This window comes from Adelges cooleyi, unplaced genomic scaffold (assembly GCF_023614345.1).
Source record: "Adelges cooleyi isolate 19-005CV unplaced genomic scaffold, UGA_ACOO_1.1 ACOO_flye_CR_arks_rails_tigmint_CR_PRNA_574, whole genome shotgun sequence".
NCBI lineage: Eukaryota > Metazoa > Arthropoda > Insecta > Hemiptera > Adelgidae > Adelges > Adelges cooleyi.
In genome coordinates, this window is record NW_026096268.1 from 11,374,001 (window position 1) to 11,400,007 (window position 26,007).

Here is a 26,007-nt window from a genome sequence, read left to right on the forward strand (position 1 = left end):
ACCGCTTAGCATCGAGGCGTTTGTTTATAAGCGATTCTGTCTTCTCGAGTTGTAATAATAATTCTTACAGACCTGCGGATAACGAGTACCGTGTAGCAGCGCACCGGAACGCTGGATCAATTTCTTTTTTTTATTTAGATCTACAACCAATTGACGTGTTTTAATAAATGTCGACAGACAATAGCTACTCAAAAAATGCGTTTGTTAAAAAATGTTTTGAGCTTCTATACACACACACACATAAATGTTATATATACACACACATATATATATATATATATATATATATGTTTGTGTGAGTGTACTATATACCTACTTCATTTTCACCACCGTTACCAGCCGTCGTATATATATATATTATATTATTGTGATGTATAGGCTGTTTTCGGCGACAGCAGCTCTCGCCCGAGTGGCGGGTGCTCGAGACACTCACATTAAAAAGCTCCTCGTTATGATTAAAAATGCAAAAATCCCTGACGTGTGTTGAACACTGCGGGTTCTGACGTAGCTATTGTCTTAATTTGACGAAAAATTATAATTGACGACGTAGGGGTGAAGTGACGTTGAAACTGAACAAAAAAAAGAATCCTTTGTTACTGCCACGGGGGCAGTATTATAAGCCCAACAGACCCTATATAATATACGCCCAAGACATACGAGTACACTAGAAAGGCCATTATTTTTTAAAGCAATTTTTTACATTCTACCGTCTATTGCACTTTTTGACATTTCTCTCTTGAGGCACGTACATAAATTATAACCATGGCTTAATTTTTTTTTTTTTTTTAATGCACTTAAAACGTTTTCCACAGACAATCCTATAAGATGGTATCTCATAAAATAAAAACCGTAAATTGTATGCATACGCCATACATTTTGCACTTGCATTTTACGAAAATCATTAGTTGAAAAACAATATAGTACAAGAAAATGATTCAATTGGAAAGCTTGAAAGCTTATAGTAATAATAGCGACGTAATTAATTGGTTATACTCAATACTCACAATCGGTAACTATACCTACTTACCACCGCAGTTATGGTTTGCATATTATAAAATATATTGGTTTATAAGACGTTATAACGTACAATAGTTACTGTAAAACGATAATTAATTTGTGCTAAAGCTTATTTCAAAAACGTGTTCGAAGTTAACAAGTTTTACTTATACATTTATATGTATATACATAATATAATTCTAATTGATCCGTTAAGACTCGCATTATACGAAAGTCTCATAAAAGCAGTTTATAGGAAAATCCAATAGGACTTCGTTATTTCACAATGCAATTACCAGGAGATAATTGACTTTTACAATGAACGACACACATCGAAATTGGACATTTTAATTTTAAACGACATAATATCATAAAATTATATTAACTGCGTTGTTTATAATTTTGTTATTCTTATATTAATTGAATAATTCGTTTTTTTTTAATATTATTAGCAACGATGTTAAATAAAAACATTTCAAATACAAAAAAATATATTCTTGTTCGTTGGAAATGGTGATGCAAATATTTTAGGAACCCGTGGATGCGGTTTGTATACACAAGAGTAAAACTACGCGATATAAGGTGAGCACCTATTTATGACGTATAATTTCTACAACAGTTCCGTTTTACACCTGGACGGAATACAATTCACCCTAGTCCTTATAATATATTATGTATAGGTATGACCGCCGTATTTTTCTTCCTGTGAAAGACGTTATACGTAAGGAAGAACCGCCAAACGAGACCAGTTTTTTTAGTCAACATCTGCTCTCTTTTGTTCCACACCGTTCACCGATGTAGTAATAAAATGAAAACCTGGGTCTTTATTTTTTTCACGGAGGGGGGTGGGGGGGAAATATTCGAGGGTCCTCAGTGTACGCCATGCGTCCACATAATATATAAGATTTGTCAGTTGTATTATGTAATACAAACACTTTCGTCCGGTCGGCCAATATAAGTTATAATTATCAATATAATCCAATAATATTCTTAACATTTGTTTAATAAATAATTGGAATTATAATTTACAATCACAAGATTCTACCGTGTTAGCAGTAACGAAAACTTTACTGTGAAATTGCATAAAAATACATTTTAAAGCCATTCAATGGATGAGATCTGAAAACGGACATAATTATTATTTACAAACCTTGTGTTTGTACGCATAAAAACTAATGTAATTATTATATTAGGCCCGTAAAATGGCGGAAACTGCGATAAGTAGACCGCAGACAATAGTATTTACAAATGTATAATGAACTCTGATTATTTGTTTAAATACAATAGAGAAGCTAGTCGCTAGATTGGAATATTATGACTTATTATTTTATTATACATAACGTTATGATAACACCGGTATGGTTTGCGGCGAGTAAATCGAAAAACAACGGTGTTGGTCGTTTACAATAACGAAGATGTAATATTTAAGATAAATACTACACGGAAATGTCAGCTAACTGTTAAAACGGTGCGAACAAAAAACATACTTCACTAGCTTCACAGTAGCAATAAATTATAACGAGGTGGGCAAGAAACAATGGGCGATAACCGACCGAGAAGAAATGAATTGGGATTTAACTAAAATAAGTGGGGATGCTTAAGCGCTGAAAATAATCAGAAATACCATCTCCTCACTACTCTTATGGTGTGAGACACAAACAGTTTTAGGGGTGCTAAAATCAAAACTACAGGGGCACATCCAAGCTTCTCCCAAATTGCATCTATGCTATTAGTGCAAAATCACTTTATATTACCAAAGATTTGTTTCTCTGTAAAAGTATTTTTTCGAGTTTGTTGAGACTAAAATATAAAGCAAATGTAGGCAAAACGTTTGCCTAAACTACACCGTATAAACGCTTACTTGCTTGTTAGTTTAAAAGAACTCACATTAGACCAATCGAGACCAAAACAGTAACGATCGAGCGAGATCGAGACAAACCGTTGAAGTGTCATTCGATAGATCGGTTCAAGGCCTCAAATGTACTTCGTCAGAATTGCGCCTGAGGCGAGGGAGGGGACGGCGAAAAGGATTTTTTTATACCTACTGGGACTACCTACTGGGTCGATTTACATGCGGTTTTTTTTTAAATTCTTAACCTCTTTTTTTTCAGTTTTGGTTTCTGTACAATGCGTAAACAACACATACCGAGTCAAAAATTTATATTTGCATTTTTTAAAATTGAATGTACCTATAATATCAGGTAACTATACCTATCTATGTGGCTGTAGCTCTCACTACCACCCAACCCAATTGTTAATATTAAACCAGCAATTATAACATTAATAAAATCAGCCTTTATAAATAATTGTATAATTAAATAAACGTTCATGGAATAAAATCAAATATTTACCTACTTCAAATAAAAAAATAATTTTTGGAATTTTATATTATTATTATTATTTTTTATCAAAGTATGTATACTTACCTTATATATATAGATAATATTTAAAATTGTCTAAAAATTAATGATCAAATAAAAATGTATTTAAAATTGTTCGTTAGTTATTAATATTTGTTAAATTACAAATTTACCCGGTCTGAATAAAATATAATAATATGATGTTTCTCCATTAATAATTTTATTGTACAATCCAATAAATTGTTTTTTTCTCCGTAAACGCAATGGGAATGAATTAATACAAATCATTACCTCATCCGAAGTTCCCGAGGTGTTATTACATTTAACCTAAGCCTATTTGAGCCGCAGAGTTACACGAGACTTTCCGTTTAACCGTTTTAGAAAACCATGTCATAATATGGTGCAGGACATGGGTGACCGTGACGACGCCACCGAAAAGGTCGCAGACGACACCAAGGCGGCGGTGACAACTTATTACATTCATACCTATACATGTAGGTTGTACTATAATAAACATAGTAATCAGTAATGAATATTGATGAGTGCCAGACGCCGCCGCCGCTCTGCGGTAATAATATATAACAACAACATCAACAAAAACAAAGTACAGTACAAAATGGCCTTAACAACAAAAACTTTAATACAATGATTGAATGAATAAGATATTTACCGCTCAATCCGAATTAGACCTCAAATTGAGTGTAAATTACATATAATTAACACTAGTTTTGGCTTTTTCCAACAATTGAGGTTGAACAATTAAAAAATGTCTAAAAATGGATGTAAATATGAATTTTTTTAGATCTTTTTTATGTTGAATGCAGAACTATACACTATACACTATACCTATATCTTTTAAATGCACATTTAAAATAATTTTAGAAATTTAGTTTAATATATTTTTCGCTATGTTGAAATAACATAAAAAAAGTTGTCGAGTACAACTTTTAAAGCGATTTACAATAAAATCATTCTTGCCATACGGAAATAATATTATATTCGAACAAATGTATTTTTCAGCTGACACTTTTTGTGAAAAATTATTCCAATTCTAGAATCTGTTATAAAATATCAAAATGTATTGAATTATAATATTTATAATATTCTATTGTTCTAAAAAACGGCAGTGCTTCTGTGCCTACTTTATACGTCTTACTCGGATTGTAAAATATTTCGCTAGAACCCCATACCGAGAAAAGCACAAAGGGTGCTCGACTATTTCCCTACGTTTTTTTTCCTCCGGTTCTCAACACCCCTTATCCCCACTGGCCGCACTGTCCATCCCCTCCGCCGAATCGCAAACAATGCGAAAGGGATACCATTCCCCCATACAATACGACAGCCTGCACTACGGTAGGGGTGATAGCGATGGTGGTGGTGCAAGTATTTTGTTCCCAACATACACATATATATATATATTTCTATTTTTTTTTTTTTTTTTTGAAAAACCACAGTGGCGGCACAAGCGGCGACGCGAACAATACACCTCTACTCCGTCCGTCCGTTTCATATAGTGTTATCGGTTGGAACCTCAAAATAAAAAAAAATACAAATCTTAAATTCGAGTCATCTTGATTTTTCCCGACCAATGATTACCCATCGGTTTTTTTGATAATCGTTTTTCTTTTCGCCGGCCCACGGCCCCTGTCAGTCGATTATCGGGCGCGCGCGCGTTTGGCGTTCCGAACCCGTCCGTCCGTCCGTCCGACCCTTCTCCTCAAGGTTCCCACTCCGCACGGCGGTGGCGGCGGCGGCGGTGTGTTCATTCATCGAGCACGGCCGATCGGTCAAGTACGCCGTACGTCGGGCACGCACACGCATACACGCACGCCGCGGGAATCGAACGGCCGGGTATCGCGAGTACGCGGCGCGTGGCGCACCGATACGCCGGCGTGACGTCCGGGTTACGGTCGTGCCGCAAGTTATTAACCGCAACCGTGGTGCTCGTGGTTTTGTTTTCCAAAAATAACGAACGTTACAATAATAATAATATTGTCATCGATAAACGTTTGTAGTTGTGTGTTTTTTAAACTTTATTTTTTTTTTATCACAAGTTAAAGCACGTTATATTTTTTACCATCAGGTAAGTTCTGGACGTATATACTTGGGTTTTGATTAAAAAAGTCGATTTTTGTTTTTTGTTTTAAACGTTATAATATTATGCTTTTAAAGGCACGTTTGTATTTTGTTGCACAATAACAACACTGTGTGTTGTAATACTATCTGGAACTACGTTTTCACATTATACCTACGGCCTAGCTCATACGGGCAAGCGCACGACACTGTGCGGCGTGGAATGTATCGTGGGAACACAAGACACCGTAGGGGTTGGTTCGTAAATTGCATACACAATATTATACACTTACTATAGGTATGAGGTGGGCAACGTATAATATAATATGTACACCTATACACGAGGGAGGCCAACCACCGGTGGCTAAGGCTATTATTATTATATACATACACTCGAATGGCCCGACGTTTTACCTGCACAATGTAAGTATGTCGGGTAGGTAGGTAAGTGGGAAAAAACGTGTGCGAGTTTACAAAATCGCGCATGCAGGGGGTGTTAAAATTTGGATTTTGGATTTTTTGAATCGCAAACCAAAAGCAAAATTGTAGCAAAAAAAAAAAAAAATCTAGACATGTCGTTGGAATTTTAATGCCAAACCGAAACCAGTGCCAATTAACGGTAAAGCCAACGAGCGTTTTTCGCGGGGTATTCAAATCGAGATGGGCATTGCGGTTTAAATAACTAAACGATTTCGACATAATACCTATTATTATTTTCATTAGCGGACGATCGTTGCCAGCCTGTACTGTAAAACTTGTGGTGTTCAGTGTGTGTACACACGCTGATGCCTACTGTAATAATATGTAATAAAATAAAATACATAATATATTCATTATCGCGCACAACAAACACGGGTTTGTTGACGATGAGTACACACACACCGACTCGATAACGGGGAATTAAGATTAGGTTATACCTAACAACGATGTAGGTACTAAGTATATTATCATCATATTATATTATAGGTACAGCACACACAGCGGCTACACCACACACACACACACATAGTGTGATAATAGCGTAAGCCGAAAACCATTTCGAATAAACCGCCATCGAATTCGATCAGCAAGTTACGGGCAAGGGGGGGGGGGTGAACTTAATAAGTGGCTTTAGGTGTCAGTACCCTCTGTCAAATCTAACATGGGTAATTTTTATTTTAATAATAATTCGCTAAAATGAGTTGTTTGAAATACATTTTTATTTAGTGCATTAACTAAGTAAAACCTATTTATTTAAATACATTTTTCCTCGACCAACGATAGTAACAAATTTTTTTTATACACACTTAATCATGGTATAGGTACAGTTGCATAGTTTTGTCGACATGATTTCGATAAAAACAAGCTAAAATTCAATAAACGTTTTAATAATAATATTTTGTAGTTAAATGTAATATATATTTATAAAATAATTGTTTTGTTTTTATTTAAATACTTTTAGCTTCGATGTTTATCATTTTAATTATTGTTTCAATTTAAATTTAGATAGGTATATTATTTTATTTGGTGAATGAAAATGTATTCAAATTCATTGACGAAGATCAGGGGGGGGGGGTTACTTGGGATACTAAAACATAAAAACTTAAAATTAGTGCTTTTCAAAATACCTACATTTATATTTTAGTAAGTGATTTGTTGAAATACAAATAAATGTAGCACTAATTTTAGGTTTTAAGGTTTTTAGAATTCTGAGCCCCTTGCCTGATCTCCGCCAACGTTCAAATTTTGTTTGTTATTTAAATTTGTTCAAATAAAAATATAACTTTACTTATTATTTCACTTTGTATTTAAATAAAACAAAATCGTTTAAATAATGCACAGATCTAATACTAATAGTTCAGAGATGATTACATTTCTATCGTATTCGTTTTCAAAGCGTTTTTGAAACTTTCGGCCGTCAAGCTCCCAAGGGGAAATATTCAACATGGTCGCCACTAAATTAAATATCGCTGTTTTATGACGAAAATCCCATTTTAGGTACCTAATCTTATACGCTGCACTCAAAATGCATTTCCTAAGTCACACGGATCTAGTCTGTGGATTGCGGTGTAACCGTAGTAATAATAATATATGTTACACGGATATTATACTACGATAAGCTGTTAAAAGTGAAAAAAAAAAATTAGTATTCGTACCGGCCTTGAACGCGAATCCAGTAGACATATTGTAAAATATAATTGGTTCACTGTTACTATATAGTATATAGGTTTTTTGACCCAATAGGTCATTCGGAACGTCGTTGTTTGGATAGCATCAGCTATGCTCGCACGGCGCGGCGTTTGACAATGAAAATCGTTTAATCCTCTGACGCAGTTGTCCAGCAAAATACCGCGTGTGGACATAGCATAGCTCAATATATATATATATACCAACATTTATATTCATAATATTATATAGGTTTGCGACTTAACGGTATTTACCGGCGGGCAATGTAATACAATAATCGACATTAATACTACTGCGGGTGGATGTAATAATAATTGTTGTCAAAAGGTTTCCCATAACGCTTATAGCGGATTAAAAGTTATTATTATAGTGTTTTACTCGTTCCCCGCGGTGGCGATTAGAGCAAGGATAGGTACGCCTGTTATTAGTGTTATTAAGATACAGAAATAGGATAATTTTTTCCGTTAGGGAATCCGTCGTCCTATACGTTCAATAATAAACAATTTCCTGGAAAATAATCATTATTTACTTTAAAAAAAAAGTCTTTTATTTTCAGTAAATAATATATTAAGCCTACTTAAATACCTACTGTACAATTTGAGGGGGAGGGGGCTTTTCATCTTTCAAGGGCAATATGGCCCTTAAATAGCCTAAGACGGCCCTGGGGAGGGGGGCTATAAATTAATAGATTTCAAGTTAAATTTGAGTTATTATCTGAGTGTCGCAGAAATATAGATATCCTTTGATATACACAAAATTAATACATTTCTAGATTTATTTTTATCGAAGACTTTAATTCTCAGCTATGTATTTTAGGGAAGAAACACAATTCACTAAAATTCAAAAAAAAATATTGAGCTGACTTGACAGCTCTTTGTAATGGAAACTTCTGTTGTTCAGTATCTACTTACTAGAAGTATCATCCAAGACATAAGCAGAGAAAAATACTTAAGGAAGAGGACTTTTCCTGCTCTTAAAGTGGAAAATCCTATTTAAGGTCGACTTTGAAGGAGGAGAGGTTGAATGCATATTTAGCAGTATTAAGTATTGAAGCAGCATTATTTAAACAATTTTATTGATAGATACCATTAACAAATTTGACCATACAATTTTTATGATAAAAGACAAGAAAAAGATAACTGAAAATAATGGTTTATACTTAATTTGTTATATAAAATAAAATTATCAGTTGTCAATGATGTAAACGAGGTAATATCACATTTAATTTGCAATAATAGCGCAACCAGAAGTTATGTACTGTAATCATTTACATTTGATGCCTTAACCAAAACAATATTATGTACCTACACGACTAAAATAAATGCTAATGTTTATCAAACAATTTTTAAAAAAAATATCCTAACCGAAACGAAATTCTGTAAAAATTACTTTTTCCTTTTTATTTAGCTTCGATGTGGAGCTGAGAAGGTATTGTTTTTAATTTTTTTGTGTCTGGACCTACGACATCTTTTAAACCGCTGAACCGATTTCTTTGTGTAACAACACTATAGATCATAAATCGTAGCTGACAGGTATTTTATTGGGCCAAAAATTTTAAAAGTTCACACCCCTTCGGCCATCGCCTTTAAAATCGAGAAAAACAGCTAAAAAATGTACATATTTTTCAACTTGGTATTACAGCGCTCTCTATGTATTTTTTTTTTTTTTTAAATAATCCAGTTGCTTCTAAATTTGTATGGAATATTTTTTTAAACATAGTACTACCGATTAACATATTTTACAGACCAATAAAAATATCATAAACCTTTTCTCCCACCAGTATTTCCAGCTTAGATTTACATTTCGAACCGTCGTGAAAAGGCGAAGATGCGAAATAATACCAAATCAGTTATTATTTTTTTTTAAATTATGTATTTTCATTTTTGTTATTTGTTAGCAGACGAGCCGGGGCCCGCGTGTGGTGGCCGACGACATGTTGAAACAATGAAAGCGAGCGTTGGACAACCTAACCGCGTTTTCGCCAGATTTTAATCCACAGGAAAAACAAGAAGGTAGGTAGGTAAGAGAAGGTAACGTCAATTTTTTTATTTTATTTTTTTTCCGTACATTTACTAACACAGGAAACCTTATAATTTTGTTACCAGACACCGGAGGTAGGGAACCGTAAGCCACCGGCTATCGGGTTTCGGCAGCCGTCTAGCGTTACCGCGTTCCCATCGCATGTTACCAGGATATATTGTTGTACTCGCACGAAAGTTAAGGACAAATAATATGTATATATTTGTATGGATGTTTGTATTATGATATAAAACAATAAAATCGTGAATACAATCTCTCAAGTTTATACGAATTAAATAGGCGACGGAAACAAAAGGAGAGAACCGTACAATGATGCAAGTAGAGGTATTTTCCCCTCCGCGATAGAGAATATTATGGAAAACCACGTCCAGGAGTAAACGGATTTTTGTATAAATAATAATACAAAAACATCCACGCGAACAAGACCAACCGCAGTGTTTCCGAAACTCTTCTTCCGGCCATATCGCAAAATATGCATCATACACATCAGAGAGGAAAACTTTTTAAACATTTTTTTTTATAGTTTTTTACACATAAGTTACCGGAATCCCCGTGCACAAGTACTGGTTTCGTATTGGTGGGTGGAATGGTAATATTCAAAATCGTCTAGCACCATTTGAAACCAGTACTCAAAGATACGGGATGACTTCGTGTTATTAAGATTAAGATTTTCGTTACAACTGTATACCTATGTAATTGTTTTGATTCTGTGTAATTTGTTTAGTGTAAACATTAAAAAAAAAACAAAACCAAACTGTACTTGATTTATACAATTTATAAGACATATATTATAGAATTTAATTATGTAGTTTATTTATTATACAATCGGTGAAAACAAAAGTATAATTTTTATATGAATGTCTATAATATTTTCTATACATACTTATGTTATGCAAACATTTTCATTTGTGTACTTTTTCAAAAAAAAAACAGTTCTTCTCTGAAATCAAAATTCAATTTCACATAATTAATAGGTATTTTGTATAAACGTATTTTTTACAAACAATATTTAATGGTAATATTAAAATGTTGTATTTTATTAAATTCATTATACATATTTTATTATCATATATGATTTTTAGTTACACTAAGAAAAATATTTTTTTTAAATAAAATCGATCAAAGTTTTTATATGGGATAACTTATTGATACATAATATGCGAAGGTAAGTGACTTTTTTTACAACTTGAATTAAATAAATTAAAAAAACATATATACTATTAAAGTTATACATAAAATACAACTTAGCTTAGTTAAATATATTCTTTAAAATAAAAAACAATTTAAGTTTTCAGTTGAAAAACATAATAAGTAAATAATATTGCAACTTAATGTTATGATCCTCGGTACAATATTATGTTTTTCTAACTAAATGAATTTTTTTTTACATAATATAAAACTAAAAAAAAAGTTTTAATTTTACTTTTGGAATTAATTCAGGAGTTAAATGACACTTTTTTTGAATACCTAATAGTTTCAAAAGTGTGTTAACTTAGTTAAAAACTTTTAATAATTTTTTTTTTTTTTAAGAAATATGTGACAGCTGATATAAACATTTGAAATTTAAAAATTGTTAAAATTTCAAACACAGTCCTCTACTTAACATAAATGAATTTGCGTTACATCTTCTTATTGGGATATAAATTGATTTTTCGTCTAGAATCAGAATTCTTATCAAATCATTCATAATAAAATTTAGCAACTACATGGTTTAGAAGTCGAGGACTAAAATATATACTATTATCATAATATATGTTGTTATTTTCCGTTAAGCTTTGATATTATTGTACAATACGTTAGTAAATACAAATAAAATAAGCAAGTAATATGATGTATAAATAATACATTTTTTTTATTATGAAAACTGATGTAAGGCTAACATTAACTTTAGACCTTAATACAAAGAAGTTTTTCTTTTAAACAAAATAATAACAGCTTAACATAATTTCTACTTTAAGTAAACAAATTATATTGTTCTAGAGTACCAAAATTTATAAGTGTATTATGATAAGCATACTTGATTTAATATCTATTTTTAGTATATGTTGTCACTTTTTATGTTTTATTTTATAACCTATAAGAATTGACTGATTAAATATTTTTGTTAAAGGATGCCAAATATATTTTTAAAAAAAATACATTTTCCCTACCGATTTATAATTTTTAAAAAATAAGGTAATTTTTGTGAACATTTAATTACTTTGATAGGATTTTGAGATGGTCTAAATTGTACAAATTTTGTTACCTATAAATCTAAATGATATAACAGTATCATTTAAGCTGAAACAGTGCCCTCTTCGGCATTTGGTACACCTTGTTGCCTCAGCTTCTGTCTTCTCTGTAATAAACGTTTCTCTCTTTCATAGTCTTTCATACGATCAACATAACTGAAAATGGTCGTAAAAAATGATGTATTATATTTTAATAGAAAAAGATTACAAATTCGCTATTTGAAATCATACTTTTATTATTATAAACCTATACTCTGTTCTTATTCCAAACAGAGTATAGATTCTTTAATAATTAAAAAAAAAAAAATGTATTTTTTAATTTCAAAATCTGGATTTTTGTTTTTTATATTTATATTATTATAGTATGTAAACAAACAAAGATATTTGTGTGATTTTTCAATGTTAATTTGTTTGACTGAATTAATATTTTAATATAAGAGAGACTGCTTAACTTTTATAAATATAGTTTTAAAAATAATCGTACTTTAATATTGGTAAATTTATGTCAAAGTACAAATAATTAAGTTTATTAAATTGAATTTTAACCAAAAATAAATGTAAGTTTTTAGGCCTCACCTAAAAAACAATAAAAATCAATAGTAATTAATTAATTTTTTTGAAAAATGATATTTTAACTTCGGTGCGGAGCTGAGAAGGTTTTGTTTACACTGATGTGTTATTATAAAATTTTTTTATTTTTGTGTCTGGACCCACAATATCTCGTAAATCGCTGAATCGATTTCTTCATGTAACAACTCTATAGATCAGAAATCATACCTGGAAGGTACTTTATTAGGCTAAACATTTAAAAAAGTCACCCCTTCCCCATCAAAATTGAGAAAAACAAAAAAAGTTCCAAATTCATATGAATTGTTCTTCAAACAATAGATAGTACTATCGATAAACATTAACAAACCAAAAAAATATCATGAACTGTACTAGGGGTGAGACTTTCAAAATCTAGATTTACAAAAAAACAATGGATGCTAAATTTTTTTTTCCCTGAAAAAATACCTAAAAATTGTACCCATAATTAGAATTAAACTTTTTCATGGCTAAAACTATAGTTCAAATTCTTATAGTCCTACAACCACTAAACCCATATTATACTGTTTAGCTTACTCGTGATATTGACACTCATAATATTCTTCTCGCTCATGATGACAATGGTAATTGAACGGAAAATGTTCTCTTATACAACCTCTGAGATTCAACAACATGTGCGCACAAAAATCTCGAGCATCCAAAGGCATCTTCGCCGCTTCCATTTCAGCCAAAGACGCAATCATTTCTAAAGTACAAACATTGTAATATTTTAATTTACTTGTATACTTATTTCTACAAATTAGAAACACTAAACCAATATCGAATTAAATATTACTTTTTTCCCGTCTCTCCTGTGTAAAACCGAAATGTGGTTCGAACTGTGACGGCTGGTCTCGCAGCGGAGTGACTTCGGGAGCGACGTATTCAGACCAAGTATGACCCATTTTTTTTCTTTTTTATTATAAAAAAAAATTTGACGGTTGACAATCTGTCAAGATTGTCACATAGATGGGTAGTGACTAGTGTTTGTATTTTGTAAGTTATGAAAATCGAACAGAACTCGGATGCTTTAACTCGATGAACGTAAAATCTACAGTCGAGTGATAAGACTATCATGTACTTGATATCGAGGTGACCGTAGCGGTGACTGATAAAATTGCAAAAACTAATCAGCTGTTTAGGAAAACTTGTTGTCAGCTGGTTTTTTGCTATCAGTAAATACTAAATAGATAACGTCATAACGATAACAATTGGCAAATCTCTATTAATAACGTGAAACTACAAGAAATCACGGTCTAGGACAAGACAATAATTATCCTAGTCTGTGAAAATATTATTGTTTATGATTGAACTCTGAGATCCGATTATTAATTACTATTGATAAACCGTAAACGATAGAGTAATTAATTTAAATGTTGATAAACGATTGGTGGAGTCGTGGAGAATAAAAAGTGTATCCAATTTCAAGGGCGACTCATTTTTCAACGTATAGAAGGGTTTAATTTATATTAATTTTACGACGAGTATATCTAAAATTTCTTTGTTAGCCAAGTCACATTCTACGATTCCGTTGATCTGAAAAAAAAGAAGTTAACTAAATAGTCATTAGTAAACCAAACAAAATGAGTTTAAAAATCATACAAAACAGTTTTACGACTTCCAAGGTTTTGTAAGTATATGGGTGTCTTTTAATTTTTGACAAAATATTCGTTGCCAGTAAACAGTGAAAACGGCATATAAACATCTGCTTAAAAAATACTGTTTTTTGTCAGAAATTGTATGTGAAATTATTGTATACACAGCGTGAGATATTCTTCATATGTGCATATAAATATGTTAACCACATTACAGTATAATTAATATATGATTTTCATTTCAAATTCTAATTATGCCCATACTGAATGCACAACAAAGCTGTTGTATATATGTCACCTACAACGGTTTGTGCATTTAAATTGGTGTTTTTCTTATGTGTTTACACACTTATAGCGTAACAATCTAAACAAAAAAAATGATCTATGCTAATTGACATTTTTGCATATTACTTATAACTTCTGTAATTTTAATGTACAGTAACGGAATGAGACGTTGAAATATCGTTTGAGAATAAGCACTTATTCAGAGAACTTAGAGAGAAGATAGAGCCTGTTAAGATTGGAGAGAAGTGGTGAACGGAGTAGAGAAATTAATTATTTGAGATTATAAAATATTAATAGTTTTATAACTATTTTAGATTCAAACAAATGAATCCACTTTGGCCATGTTCAAAAATAATATCCAACAGATGCAGTACTACAGCAACGGAAACACCTATTGATTTTGACAACTTAAAAACTATGAAAGAGAGTAATAATAAATTAATTTAACACAAATTCAAGTAAATATTCATAAGGAATTTTGTATTTAGTCAGAGAAAAACTTAACAATATGATGGGCTTATCTGGGAAGTACGAACAAGAAGACAGAAGTTGGTTGTTAGAGCACTTGCCGAAAGCCCGAGATGAGTTACCGACCCGCACGATGAGTGTACATATCTGATATTTTAAAAATTGTTAAATACTTTAGTGTGTAAATTGTATTTGTATCTTAATTGTATTCAAAAAAATATTAATATGCAATTATCATTTTGTAGGACAGTTTCGATAGGGCCAAAGTACCGTTGAGTAGTGACATAATGTTACAAAACAAGTACACAACTACTTATAACAGTTTAAGACTTGGCAGGCTGTTGGAAGACATGGATTCGTTTGCGGGTAAAATGAGCAATTATTGTTCAATTACGTTTTAGTTGTTTATTTATAAATATTTCTGTATAGTATGGATTGTATTGAAGCATATTTACAATCCAAAAATTCCTAATGACGTACCAATTCCATACGTTGTTGTCACTTTACTAGTGGACGATGTTATCATCAGCCCCGAACGATATGTAACTAAAAAATATGTCAAAATCAAAATATATCATGTAGTTAGTAAATTTAATATTTATAATGAATATCCTTCACAGCCTGACAGAGATTTAATATTCAGTGGACTTGTATCTTATGTTGGGAAAACGTCAATGGAAGTTACCCTGTGGTTGGAACAGCTTCACGATAATAAATTAAAAAGAATCACAAAAGCTAACTTCGTATTTGTGGCCAGAGATTCCACAAATCGATTGTCAGTTCCAGTAAACTCGCTTGAGCCAAATGGAGAGTACGAGAAAAATCTTATGCATCTGTCATTAAGTATGGTATTTACCTAAGTATTTCGTTTTAACTATCTTATAGATTAAAATAAAATCAGCCCGCCAGTTGAGTTAGTAAACAATTTTTAAAAAATAAATGGATTGTTACAATTTATTATTTTATGTGCGACAAGACAAGCCAAATTAATTTTTTTCAGAAAGAAATGAAGAAAGAAAAAAAGCTCGCCAAGACTCGATCTTAAATAAAATGCCGACTCCTGAAGAACAATCACTGATTTACGAAACTTTTTTAAAAACTGTCAATGTGAACGAACCGATGTTGGGTAACAAAATTCTTCCACCGGGCAGTGTGTGGATGAATGATACTCAAATAGAAACCAATATTCTTTGCCATCCCGAAGTAAACTGCAGTTTTTATTAATGAATATTTTTCCAAAAATTAATTAACATCAATAAATATATTAATTTTGTACCTAATAGGATAAAAATTTACACAACACCATCTTTGGTGGCTATTTGATGCGTGTTGCTACTGAACTCGCCTTCCTAGTAGCGAGTGTTCATGGTAAAACCAGAGTTTCATCGAGAGCGATTAATAGTATTACATTCCGCAATCCTGTTCCAATTGGTAGCCGGCTAAAACTAATTGGAAAAGTAAGAGTTTGCATAGAAATCAAATTGTAGTTTTAAACTGTACGCCAAACTTGGGCATTATTTAAATAATTATTAAAAATAAAAATCTATTTAAGTAAAAACAAACATTAAATAACTTTTTTTTTTATCTGTTATTTTAAAAATAATAAGTTATTTGAAACAGTCAAACAAAAAATATTACTCGAAACAAAAAAAAAAAAATTTATTTTGAAATAAAAATTTTATTGAATTAAAAGTAAAATGTATTATTAAGTTGGATTATAGATAAAATAAAAAACTCATTATTTTCAAACAATTAGTTATTTATCATTAAAATTAAAAAATTTGCTTTACGAGTAAATTGCTATTTTATTTTATTTTAGATTTGCTACACTAGTGAAAATATAATGATAGTAGAAGTTATAGCTAAAGTCGAAAACATAGAAATGAAGAAGAGTTTAACTACAAATTCGTTTTACAACGTTTTCGTCACCCCAAACAATGTTGCTCCTGTGTTACCTCAAAGCTATCACGGTAAAGTTGTAAATTCTATAAAATGCAAATGAAAAGCATTTAAAGTAATGACATAGTAAAAGTACAATAACTGGGTCATTTTTGTTTTCAGACGCCATGCTTTATCTCGATGGTCGCCGAAGATATTTAGATGTCTACAATTCTTTGTGAACAAAGTTATGTGCAATTAAATCTATATTTATTTAGTTTAACAAAACATTGAACAACACATTGACTTAATATCACTATTTTGCTTACAAACTATGTTTTACCCTTTTAATGTATTACAATATTATTTAACAACAGGCTATTTTTTACTAGGCTATAATTCAAAAACCAAAATTTAGATTTAATACTTTCTTCAATGGCCTAAAGTTTAAGCTTGTACATTATTGGAATAATAACTGATCATTTTAAACTAACATAATTCTTAAATCTATAAATAACTTTCATCCTCGCTCGAAGACATGTCTGAAAAATGTTCCAATTGCTCTAACCACCATTCATGTATTTCTTTTACGGCACTAGACACTTTGGATGTATTAGTTTTTGTTTCACGCGTTGCAGAAGTTGAGGATACATTCAGATTTGACATATTCAAAGGTTTCAAATTTCTGTACGAAGCTTTACGATTCCTATCTTTGTCGGACGGGTCTGATAGCGTGGGCGTTAAATATCTACGCCCTGAACTGCTTCCAACACTATCGGAACGAGTTATTCCTGTAGTCGACTTCAGCTTTGAACGACTCACGTCAATCTAAAGGGAATAATTAAATTGTTTAATAATAATTGTACTTTGATTTGTCCAAGACAACCACATGTTAACAAATATTGTCTGTAAATATTAAGTATTAACCTGTTGTCTTAAAAAATAATAAATTAACATACTTTTATATCTTTGTCGTCAGGTTCCTTATCTTTGTTGGCCACTTGTTTCTCCTCGAAATCACGTAGTAGCATTTCATTGGTAGCCCGTAAGCCAGCTAAAAGGCTACCTTGTTGTCTCTGGTAAAAGTAAAATGATAAATGATTAAAACTTATTTTTTTTAGTTTGATTTGTATTTCATATTTATTTACATTAGCCGCTCTCATTTTGCGTAAACATCCTTCAAGCCAGTTGCGTATGGTTTGTTTAGCGACTTCTTCTTGAATGTTTAATTCAAAATCTTGACGTGCGACAAGTTCTTCGAGTTGAAGGGCTTTTGTTATGTCGACCGTACGATAAGACAACATGCTAAAACACAATCACAAATGATAAGTTTTACATTACATTACCGGTAATTTATACATTACTTTAAAACATCGTGGAACGTAACTTCCTGGCCGTTGTGAAGTCTTTCCAATTCGTAGCACATATGTTTTAACAGCATTTTACCTTTTTGTGGATCAGTCTCCAACCTGCCTTTCAGCAGACGTAGTAAAAACTTGACCTTTAATTAAAATAAAAATATATTAAATGTTACGTAATTTTATTATACCAAATTACTATCGGACATACTTTGTACACCTGAATGACACCGGCTTGTGTATCGTCAACAATATTCCAGGAATGTTGAAAATTTCTTATGTCTGCGTAAGACAGTAAGGCATCTTCTTCGTTGGAATAGAAAAGAGAAAAATTTTCCATAATAATAGCTATAGAAATAAAATAAAATGCCTATTTGATACTACTTATATTTTTAAAGGTTACACAGTATACTTTAAAGAGTTTTCCTCACCGACTAGAAGGTTAAGTACAATATATGTAATCATTACGTAAAACGAACAAAAATATATTAATGCGGCCGCATAATTTCCACAGTCTGTTTGCCAATAATTTGGGGCCGGCGTACATTGCGGCGGTAAGATCATACAATCGTGCATGATTTTGTTCCAATCTTCTCCCGTAACTATGCGAAACAACATAGCTACTCCAGTAACAGGAGTACCAAAATTTGCAAGTCTAGGTAATAAATATAATATAAAACAGTTTAGTTAAAAAAAGTGTGGTTGGGGAGGTTCAGAAATTATTATAGTGATATAATCACTTTTAGATAAATGATTCGATGCGAAACTGTAGTGATGGTAAATACTATTAAATATAAATAATTTCTTAAACAATAAATGTATTAATAGCTGTTGTCTTATTTTATTTTTTTCCAATAAAATACAGACGATTTCAATTAAAAAAATTATAATAATATGTTGTACAATTACATTTATTTTGATATATTTATAATTTATCATTTGTTTGAACGTCTTGAAAAAAACATTTTAAAAACACTACCTTTTCAGTTCCACATCTAAGCTAAAAATATATACTATTGTGTGATAGTTTACATACCTTCCAATACCTTCACCATATTTCACAGTACCAAATAATATAGTGCCGGCCAAAGCATACGAAAATACCAAAAGGAACATGCCAAATATAATAAAAAAACTCTTACAAACAGAAACGCCAACGGTCAACATGAGCATTTTTAGCGTTGCGTGTTTACCGGTTATGGTAAAAAATCGTAAGACAACGACTATGTAGCCAAATGAAAAGGACAGTTCATTCTATAACAAAATAAGATTATGGCTAAATAACGATCACAGTTCTAAATATTAATTTTATTTGTTTTAATTAAAAAAATCGTACATGGATTGCAAAATGAGTACATATCCAAATCACTCCCAAAACAGTGACTAAGAGATCGTAGCGATTACGGCGAGATTGCCAATAGCCGCGAGCAGTGAAAGCAATCATTTTCATAATTACTTCGACCACAAATATAAGTGTCAGACAAGCGCTGACCAACGACAATGATTCTGTATGTTTATCACCAGCTCGCCACTAAAAAAACAAACAGAAATAAAATTTTTGTCTTTGTTTCTCTTAAAAAAGTTAAAAGACATAAAAATTTTACCGAAACACACAACAGACAACTGTTAATGAGTACAATAACGGCAAAAAATCTCTTAAAATGTATCTTTTGCGTAATATCATAGATAAAAGCTCGAAACTTTCTGCGATCTGGTCGAGGAGGTAAATGAAGAGGTTGTGCAATTTTAAGTCTTTTCTTCAAGTCGCACCTATTATCACAACAAATTACATTATTATGTAGCAAGTCGTTTATTTTTCAAAATCCCTAATAAAGTAATTAATTTACCATCGCCTTTGGTCAACAGTCAAAAGGGCAGTTCCTTTGTTTTCTGAATAGTTTGCGATCACAACACCCACAAAAAGTGTAAGCCCAATCATACAACCCAAAAATATAAAAATGTGAATGTATATGGCGTGGACCTAAATAAAAGTAATATTAATTTAAATCTCATCATTAATGTATCTATTTTTTAAATATCATGCTTTTAAATACTATACTGAAAACAATAAATTATAAACGTAACAGCAAAAATAGAATTTTCAGATTAAAATAAATTTTGCCATATGGAATTTGTCGATAAAAAAACCCTATAAGCAAAACAGTAAACAAAATCATAACGAATTAAAAAAATCAAACATCTCCTCAAATGCATAAAAATAATATAAACAAACTTAAATATACAAATCATATACAATTTCAGCCATGCTTTTATCTATTCTGGAGCTAAACCCCTTCAGCATTTCAAACAACAAAGTTTTAAATATATTGCATGCTCGGTTATCCGAACAGAAAATATATTACTGGTCCTAAAGCGCTGATCAGTATATCCCGAACGTCCAGCCACCCTTTGAACGACAACACTTCAAACAGTGTCAGCATAGCATATCCTATATTATCGAAATTGAACCGTCTTGGGTTTGCCCTTCATTGGCAATACACAATTGCTCAAGTGATTTATTTTATTTTTTATGTTTTAAGTACGTATATTTTAAGAAAATTATTATTAAAAAAAATAAGATTTACCAAACTCTTGGCACTAGTATGGCAGGGTAAGATTCATTTGGCCCAGGTTTGATTTTCATTTTCGTGACAAACACTTGGCGCATAAATACTCCAACACAATCTTCACGTCGTTTAATATTTGGATCATTACAACGGGCTAATCGGCCCCCAAATATTTGTACGCCATAACTGGCAAATACAAACATTAAAACTATCAACAGAACAGATACCTACAAAAATACAATACAATATAATAATCATTTTATTATAAAAAAAAAATTGATACACTGCTTCGAATACTAACCAATAAGATTTCTTTGAAACCTCGACAAAGTTCATCGACTACTTTCCTCATGTGCGGCACTAGTGAAAATATACGTAATGGTCGTACACAACGACAAATCATCAGTAAATGTGCTGAAGAATTTGTAGCTACATTAGTTGGCATCCACCACAAAAACACTAAACTTGTCTGAAAAATAAAAACATTACAAGTAATCAGAATTGGATAAAAACTTTTCGAAAATGTATATTAAATAAGACTTAAATAACTGCTTTTTAAGTGAATGAAGAATAATTTTTATTTATGAGTAAAGTTAGGTTAGATTGGGTTAGCTAAGTTAAATGAACAGTTTTTCATATTTTATACAATTTATTTTTTATTCATGTATACATAATTTTTTTTCATGAACCATATTATTTATGAATAATATAATAATGAATACAATTTTTACTCATTGATAATTTTTTTTAAATAAAAATATATTGAATAATACTCATCTCTTCAAGTAATACTTAACTGAATAGTCACAAAAGAAATGCTTACCACATATACGAATACATCTAATATAGCGGCTACATCTTTCATGTACGCTTTCGGGGTGAAAAATACACCATCGGCCAGGATTTTTAGAGCTATTTCTATACTCATAAAGCAAACAAATACATATTCCGCTATTTGCAAAGCTGGTGTATTCATTACTTGATAAATGGGGGTTTCAAACATCATTGATATACAACTCAATGTTGTCACTAGTATCATTAACCAGTCTAAATAGGTGACTAATCCTAAGAAATTACTGAAAACCAATTTTAAAAGCAATTAAAAATTAATTTATAAATAGTATATAAATCATACTAAACCAATGAACTTACTGGAAACCTTTGTATTTAACCTGGCGTTCTTCGCCCGTAAGCGGATCTCTGAGTTTAAATTCATATCGAGCATACACGATCAATTGACAAAGTTTTCGAAATTTAGATTCCCTAGGAACAATGAATAAAGGAGTATCGAATAACGGATGGTTTTCACGCAAGTCTTCCTCTCGTTTGTTTCTTCTCATTTCGGCCTGTTGTCGTTTAGCCTGCAACAGTTTGATGTCAAGATCATGAGGCCGGGCTCTTGTCGCAGTAGCCAACCGATTCACATCTCCATTTTCCATAAGGTGCTCATAAGTCTGTTTAAGTTTTATGGACCCACGACGAATGCTTTGTCTCATCGATCTAGTGATATAACCATATTTATGGAAATAAAGAAATCCGCATAATTTTACGTGAGCAGCTTAATTACTTTTTGTGATCTATTCGGGTGTGCTGCATATTGTTGATGGTACCTTGGGTATGTAGACCCGCACCTTTGGGACCAGAATTTGGCGGCAAAAATGTTGAATCTCCCAACAGTAGACGTTGATTGTTAGAATCACTGTAATTGGTTAATCATAAAAATCAATTACAATTTTAATCCTAATAAATCTTAATTAAAAAACAATAATGGTAATATTAAAAATGTTAAAAGTTAATTGCTTAAATAATGCGGTATTTAAATTATATCTCTGAAAAATATATAAATATTATAATTCATAAAACTTAAACCTAGAAAAGTTTATGCGGTATTCATCTATACACTTCCAGATTAACATACCGGCCATAAAAGCGTTTTCACATTTTTAATTATTATAAGTTTTTTTTTTCGAATTTCAACACTTACTTGATTATGTTTGAAATTATGGCTTTACGATAATCTGGTGTTACTGTACGCACTTTTGGTGGATTAGTCAACAGTCTGACGGGATGGTGTTTGCGTGTCATCGATAGGGGTTTTAATGTTTCATTTGTGCTTTTCATACCTTCTAATGCAATTTCTTCATCGCTTTTGTCGAAGACAAATTGTTTCATAAAACTTTCTCGTACCTAAATATTTTTCATACATTTTAGAAACTATAACCAAACACTTTAAATTAATATTCCTAATTATACTTTTGGCAGGTTGAATTCTGACGGTTGTTTATGTATAGTGGTCATTTTTGGACGATCTGGAAACTTTTCGAAAATTCTCAGGCGAAATGGTAATGTTTCTTTGATTTCAGCACTTTGTTCACGGAAACGTAATTGTTTGAGCTTTTTTAATTCTTCGTCAAGCTCAAGATTATCCAAAATGACAGCAACAAAAAGACTCAGTACGATCTATAAATAAATATAAATGTGTCATAATTAAAAGCAGTGGTGGAAGAATGTATATTCTCATCTAAATTATAAACTTACCAAAGTCACAAATAAGTGGTAAAGTATAAAATAGACTGCGACTAACGGCACCAGGGCCTTGCGAGTACGTAACATGGTTTCATCCATTACATCCACCCACGCTTCTTGTGTAAGAATTTGAAACATTGACATAAAAGCCTGCAAACGATAAAATAAATACAATATTGATTAATATGAAGATAAATTAAATTAAATTAAATGCACTCACTTCAGGAAAAGTTTCAAATTTGGAAAAATCGCATAAGAAACAGAAAAGTTGCATAGAAATACTCGACGAAATTATCAATAGACACATTGTAAATATAATAAGACTGCCCAGTTTTTTACCAGGACCAAATATTTTGTAAACAAAATCTTCTAACATTGGTGAAGCTTTTATGAGTCTTACAATTCTTAAAACCTAAATAAAAATAAGTACAAAAATAAGGTGTTATAAAACTATGTTGTAACACTTTATATTACAGTACTATTAGAAGTTATAAATTATTTCAATAATTTAATACAATAAAAATAAATATATTTTATTGTTCGAATAATTGATTATTTTTAAATTTGTATTCTTGCTATTTGTTATTTAATTTAAAAATATCTATGTTACAATCTAACTATTGGTAAAAGAAATCACTAAATCATTTAATACCTGAAAATAAGTTAAACCCGACAAATAGAATTGAGGTACAATGTGTAGCGTAGTACCAATTGCAAGCATCAACTCAAACTTATGGTAAGAATGTTTAAAATATTCTTTAAAACCGAGTAAACCCATTTTGAATAGCGTTTCCAAATTGAATACCACAGTGTACACAACCTAAAATTAAAAACTTGTTAACACAATACTAAATAATAAAAACACAAAGTCTTAAAATAAAATATTACTTCAATGTAATAGTATTTTTCGTAAAAAGCATGACGGGGACGTCCATCGTGTTTAAAGTTCATAGTGGCCATCGCAATGCCATTACTAAGTATTATGCACATGACGAGTAATCGGAACCAAGCTGAGTTGAGAATTTTATGTCCTAACGGCGATGCTAATTTTCTATGTTTATTTTGTTCTGGGGTAACTAATCGCCATCCGTTTTCATCGCTAACAAGTATCTGAAATGAACAACGTTTTTAAAGTATTAAAAATATAAGAATAACAAAATTAAAAAACTAAAAACACGCTTGTTCCAATTTACAATGTTAAAATGTAAAACTATTACCTCGGTAGACGTTTTATTTCCAACGTGTCTTCTTTGGCCCCATAACTGTTGAAATTGAACTCGCATTTCATTGAATGTCTCCGTGATGACAGCAATGAACACATTTTTTACCAGCCAAGCGAGGAAAAATATTAATGTCGAAAAGTAAAATATAGCTCTCCAGGCAGGAAGACTGTCGAACGTTCGGAACATAATGTACACCCAACCTTCTTGCGAGGCTGCTTGATAGACGGTAAAAATACTGGTGGCTAAAAAAGTTGTATTACATTTTTTCTATATTATTATTAAATCCGTGTACATAAAATGAAATACAAAGATTAGTGTGGCAATTATACTTGCCGAATTCATCGAATCCACTGAAACCTGTAATGTATCTCGATAATTCTAGTTTCATGCATTTCATACCAGTTGGGCATTGATAACCTGCACCCGGTTCTGTAGAGCAAAACGTATCTGGTATAGCCAAACTGTTTATAGTGACATGCCTAATGACATTAAAAAAAAATGTAATACAATTAACCTTTGAAAAATGAAAAAAAAAATTATATTTATACTTTGGATCGGTTGTATTCAAAACACAGTGATGTTTCATTTCACCAAATAGTTGAACGCCGAGTACACCGTATAATGACATAAAAAACAGGAAGAACAATGTAACATTGTAAATTTGTTGACTCGAACGCCTATAAAATTAGGAATTATTATATTGTTATGCAAACCAATATTTTAGTAAGAGTTACTTGAAAATTTGGTTTATTCTAGATTTTGGCATGGAGAATTTAAGGAAGACTCGTATGAACCGGATCATAATGAATGGTCTTGGCGCACGTAATATCGATAAATAACTATATTCAGGCGAATCGACTACGATTTCGAAAATTTGCAATATTACTGACACCCAAAGAAAAAACACCATCGTGGCATCAAATTGGCACCAGTGGTCTTTCAAGTACGGAGAATCTCCCTGAAATAAGACAATTTATTGATGTTGATATGAATTATTTAAATTATTGTTACAATACCTTGTATATGCCACGTATGTGCATTTTGGCAATCATTTCGGCGGTGTAAAGACCGGTGACCGCAAAGTCACATACAAATGTGGCAAACTTCAAGTAATAAAATGTCTGGAATGTTTTCGGAGTGTTCAGACTAACACACAACAAGCTGAGCAGAGCGCAAAAGCGCATTAGTCTTCGAACCCATAACTGAAAACAACATCAATTGTAAATTATATCAACTCTTTGGACTAAAACCCAAAATAGGCAAAATTACCTTGTTGACCCAATCGATTTCTGCACTTTCGTTCAGCGATTCTTCCTGAACGTAGTCAGCAGCCATCATATCGATCCGAATACTTTGCTTACGGCCCAACATGCTCACACTCTTTGGGTTTACACTTTGCATGGAGGTTTACATTTCACATATAATAAATTATGTTTGTTAATTGTTATAACGTAGTTATATCGTTGGGAGACCGTCAAGTATGTCATCCATTCTAACATTTTTAACTTATTTCGAAGATAAACATTTCGTCGACAGACGTAAGTTCAAGTAAAGTTGACAATTATTATTGATTTTAACAAATAACAATTGACATTACTTGGAAATTGGTTTTTGGAATACTTAAAGATTAAAGAATCATTACTGATTACTATTGTC

At 31.5% G+C, this 26,007-nt stretch overlaps 3 protein-coding genes and 1 long non-coding RNA gene across 6 annotated transcripts; 2 read left to right on the forward strand and 2 right to left on the reverse strand.

Moving 5' to 3' along the window:
* Positions 1–5,235: 5,235 nt before the first annotated feature.
* LOC126842893 (uncharacterized) lies at positions 5,236–10,465 on the forward strand. Of its 2 annotated transcripts, none has more exons than XR_007686381.1 (3): positions 5,236–5,439; positions 9,493–9,607; positions 9,701–10,465. It is a non-coding gene; the product is annotated as an uncharacterized LOC126842893 (long non-coding RNA). The 2 variants fall into 2 exon arrangements; XR_007686382.1 differs by having other exon boundaries at positions 9,496–9,607.
* LOC126842892 (NADH dehydrogenase [ubiquinone] 1 beta subcomplex subunit 7) lies at positions 10,396–13,522 on the reverse strand. Its single transcript, XM_050580107.1, has 4 exons — positions 13,248–13,522; positions 12,989–13,157; positions 11,881–12,022; positions 10,396–10,575 (listed from the first exon to the last, which is right to left on the reverse strand). Exons 1-3 carry the CDS (start codon positions 13,354–13,356, stop codon positions 11,911–11,913), a joined length of 390 nt encoding a protein of 129 aa, XP_050436064.1. The 5' UTR covers positions 13,357–13,522; the 3' UTR covers positions 10,396–10,575; positions 11,881–11,910.
* A 136-nt stretch (positions 13,523–13,658) lies between these two features.
* On the forward strand, positions 13,659–17,686 carry LOC126842888 (acyl-coenzyme A thioesterase 9, mitochondrial-like). Its single transcript, XM_050580104.1, has 10 exons — positions 13,659–14,081; positions 14,646–14,758; positions 14,820–14,938; positions 15,045–15,165; positions 15,229–15,341; positions 15,420–15,642; positions 15,800–16,002; positions 16,083–16,256; positions 16,619–16,769; positions 16,861–17,686. The coding sequence occupies exons 1-10, from the start codon at positions 14,035–14,037 to the stop codon at positions 16,917–16,919; spliced, it is 1,323 nt and encodes a 440-aa protein (XP_050436061.1). The 5' UTR covers positions 13,659–14,034; the 3' UTR covers positions 16,920–17,686.
* LOC126842886 (sodium leak channel NALCN) lies at positions 16,883–25,981 on the reverse strand. 2 transcript variants are annotated; one of them, XM_050580102.1, is made up of 28 exons: positions 25,621–25,981; positions 25,368–25,553; positions 25,086–25,309; positions 24,900–25,028; positions 24,685–24,830; positions 24,346–24,593; positions 24,017–24,238; positions 23,781–23,948; positions 23,349–23,540; positions 23,141–23,278; positions 22,856–23,062; positions 22,587–22,789; positions 22,170–22,301; positions 21,755–22,102; positions 21,426–21,678; positions 20,904–21,071; positions 20,621–20,829; positions 20,399–20,519; positions 19,883–20,016; positions 19,640–19,805; positions 19,372–19,566; positions 19,072–19,289; positions 18,467–18,690; positions 18,247–18,383; positions 18,042–18,178; positions 17,826–17,982; positions 17,637–17,753; positions 16,888–17,505 (listed from the first exon to the last, which is right to left on the reverse strand). In XM_050580102.1, the coding sequence occupies exons 1-28, from the start codon at positions 25,750–25,752 to the stop codon at positions 17,185–17,187; spliced, it is 5,232 nt and encodes a 1,743-aa protein (XP_050436059.1). In that variant the 5' UTR covers positions 25,753–25,981; the 3' UTR covers positions 16,888–17,184. The 2 variants fall into 2 exon arrangements, with proteins under 2 accessions (XP_050436058.1, XP_050436059.1); XM_050580101.1 differs by having other exon boundaries at positions 16,883–17,505; positions 24,685–25,028.
* Between the last annotated feature and the right edge of the window lie 26 nt (positions 25,982–26,007).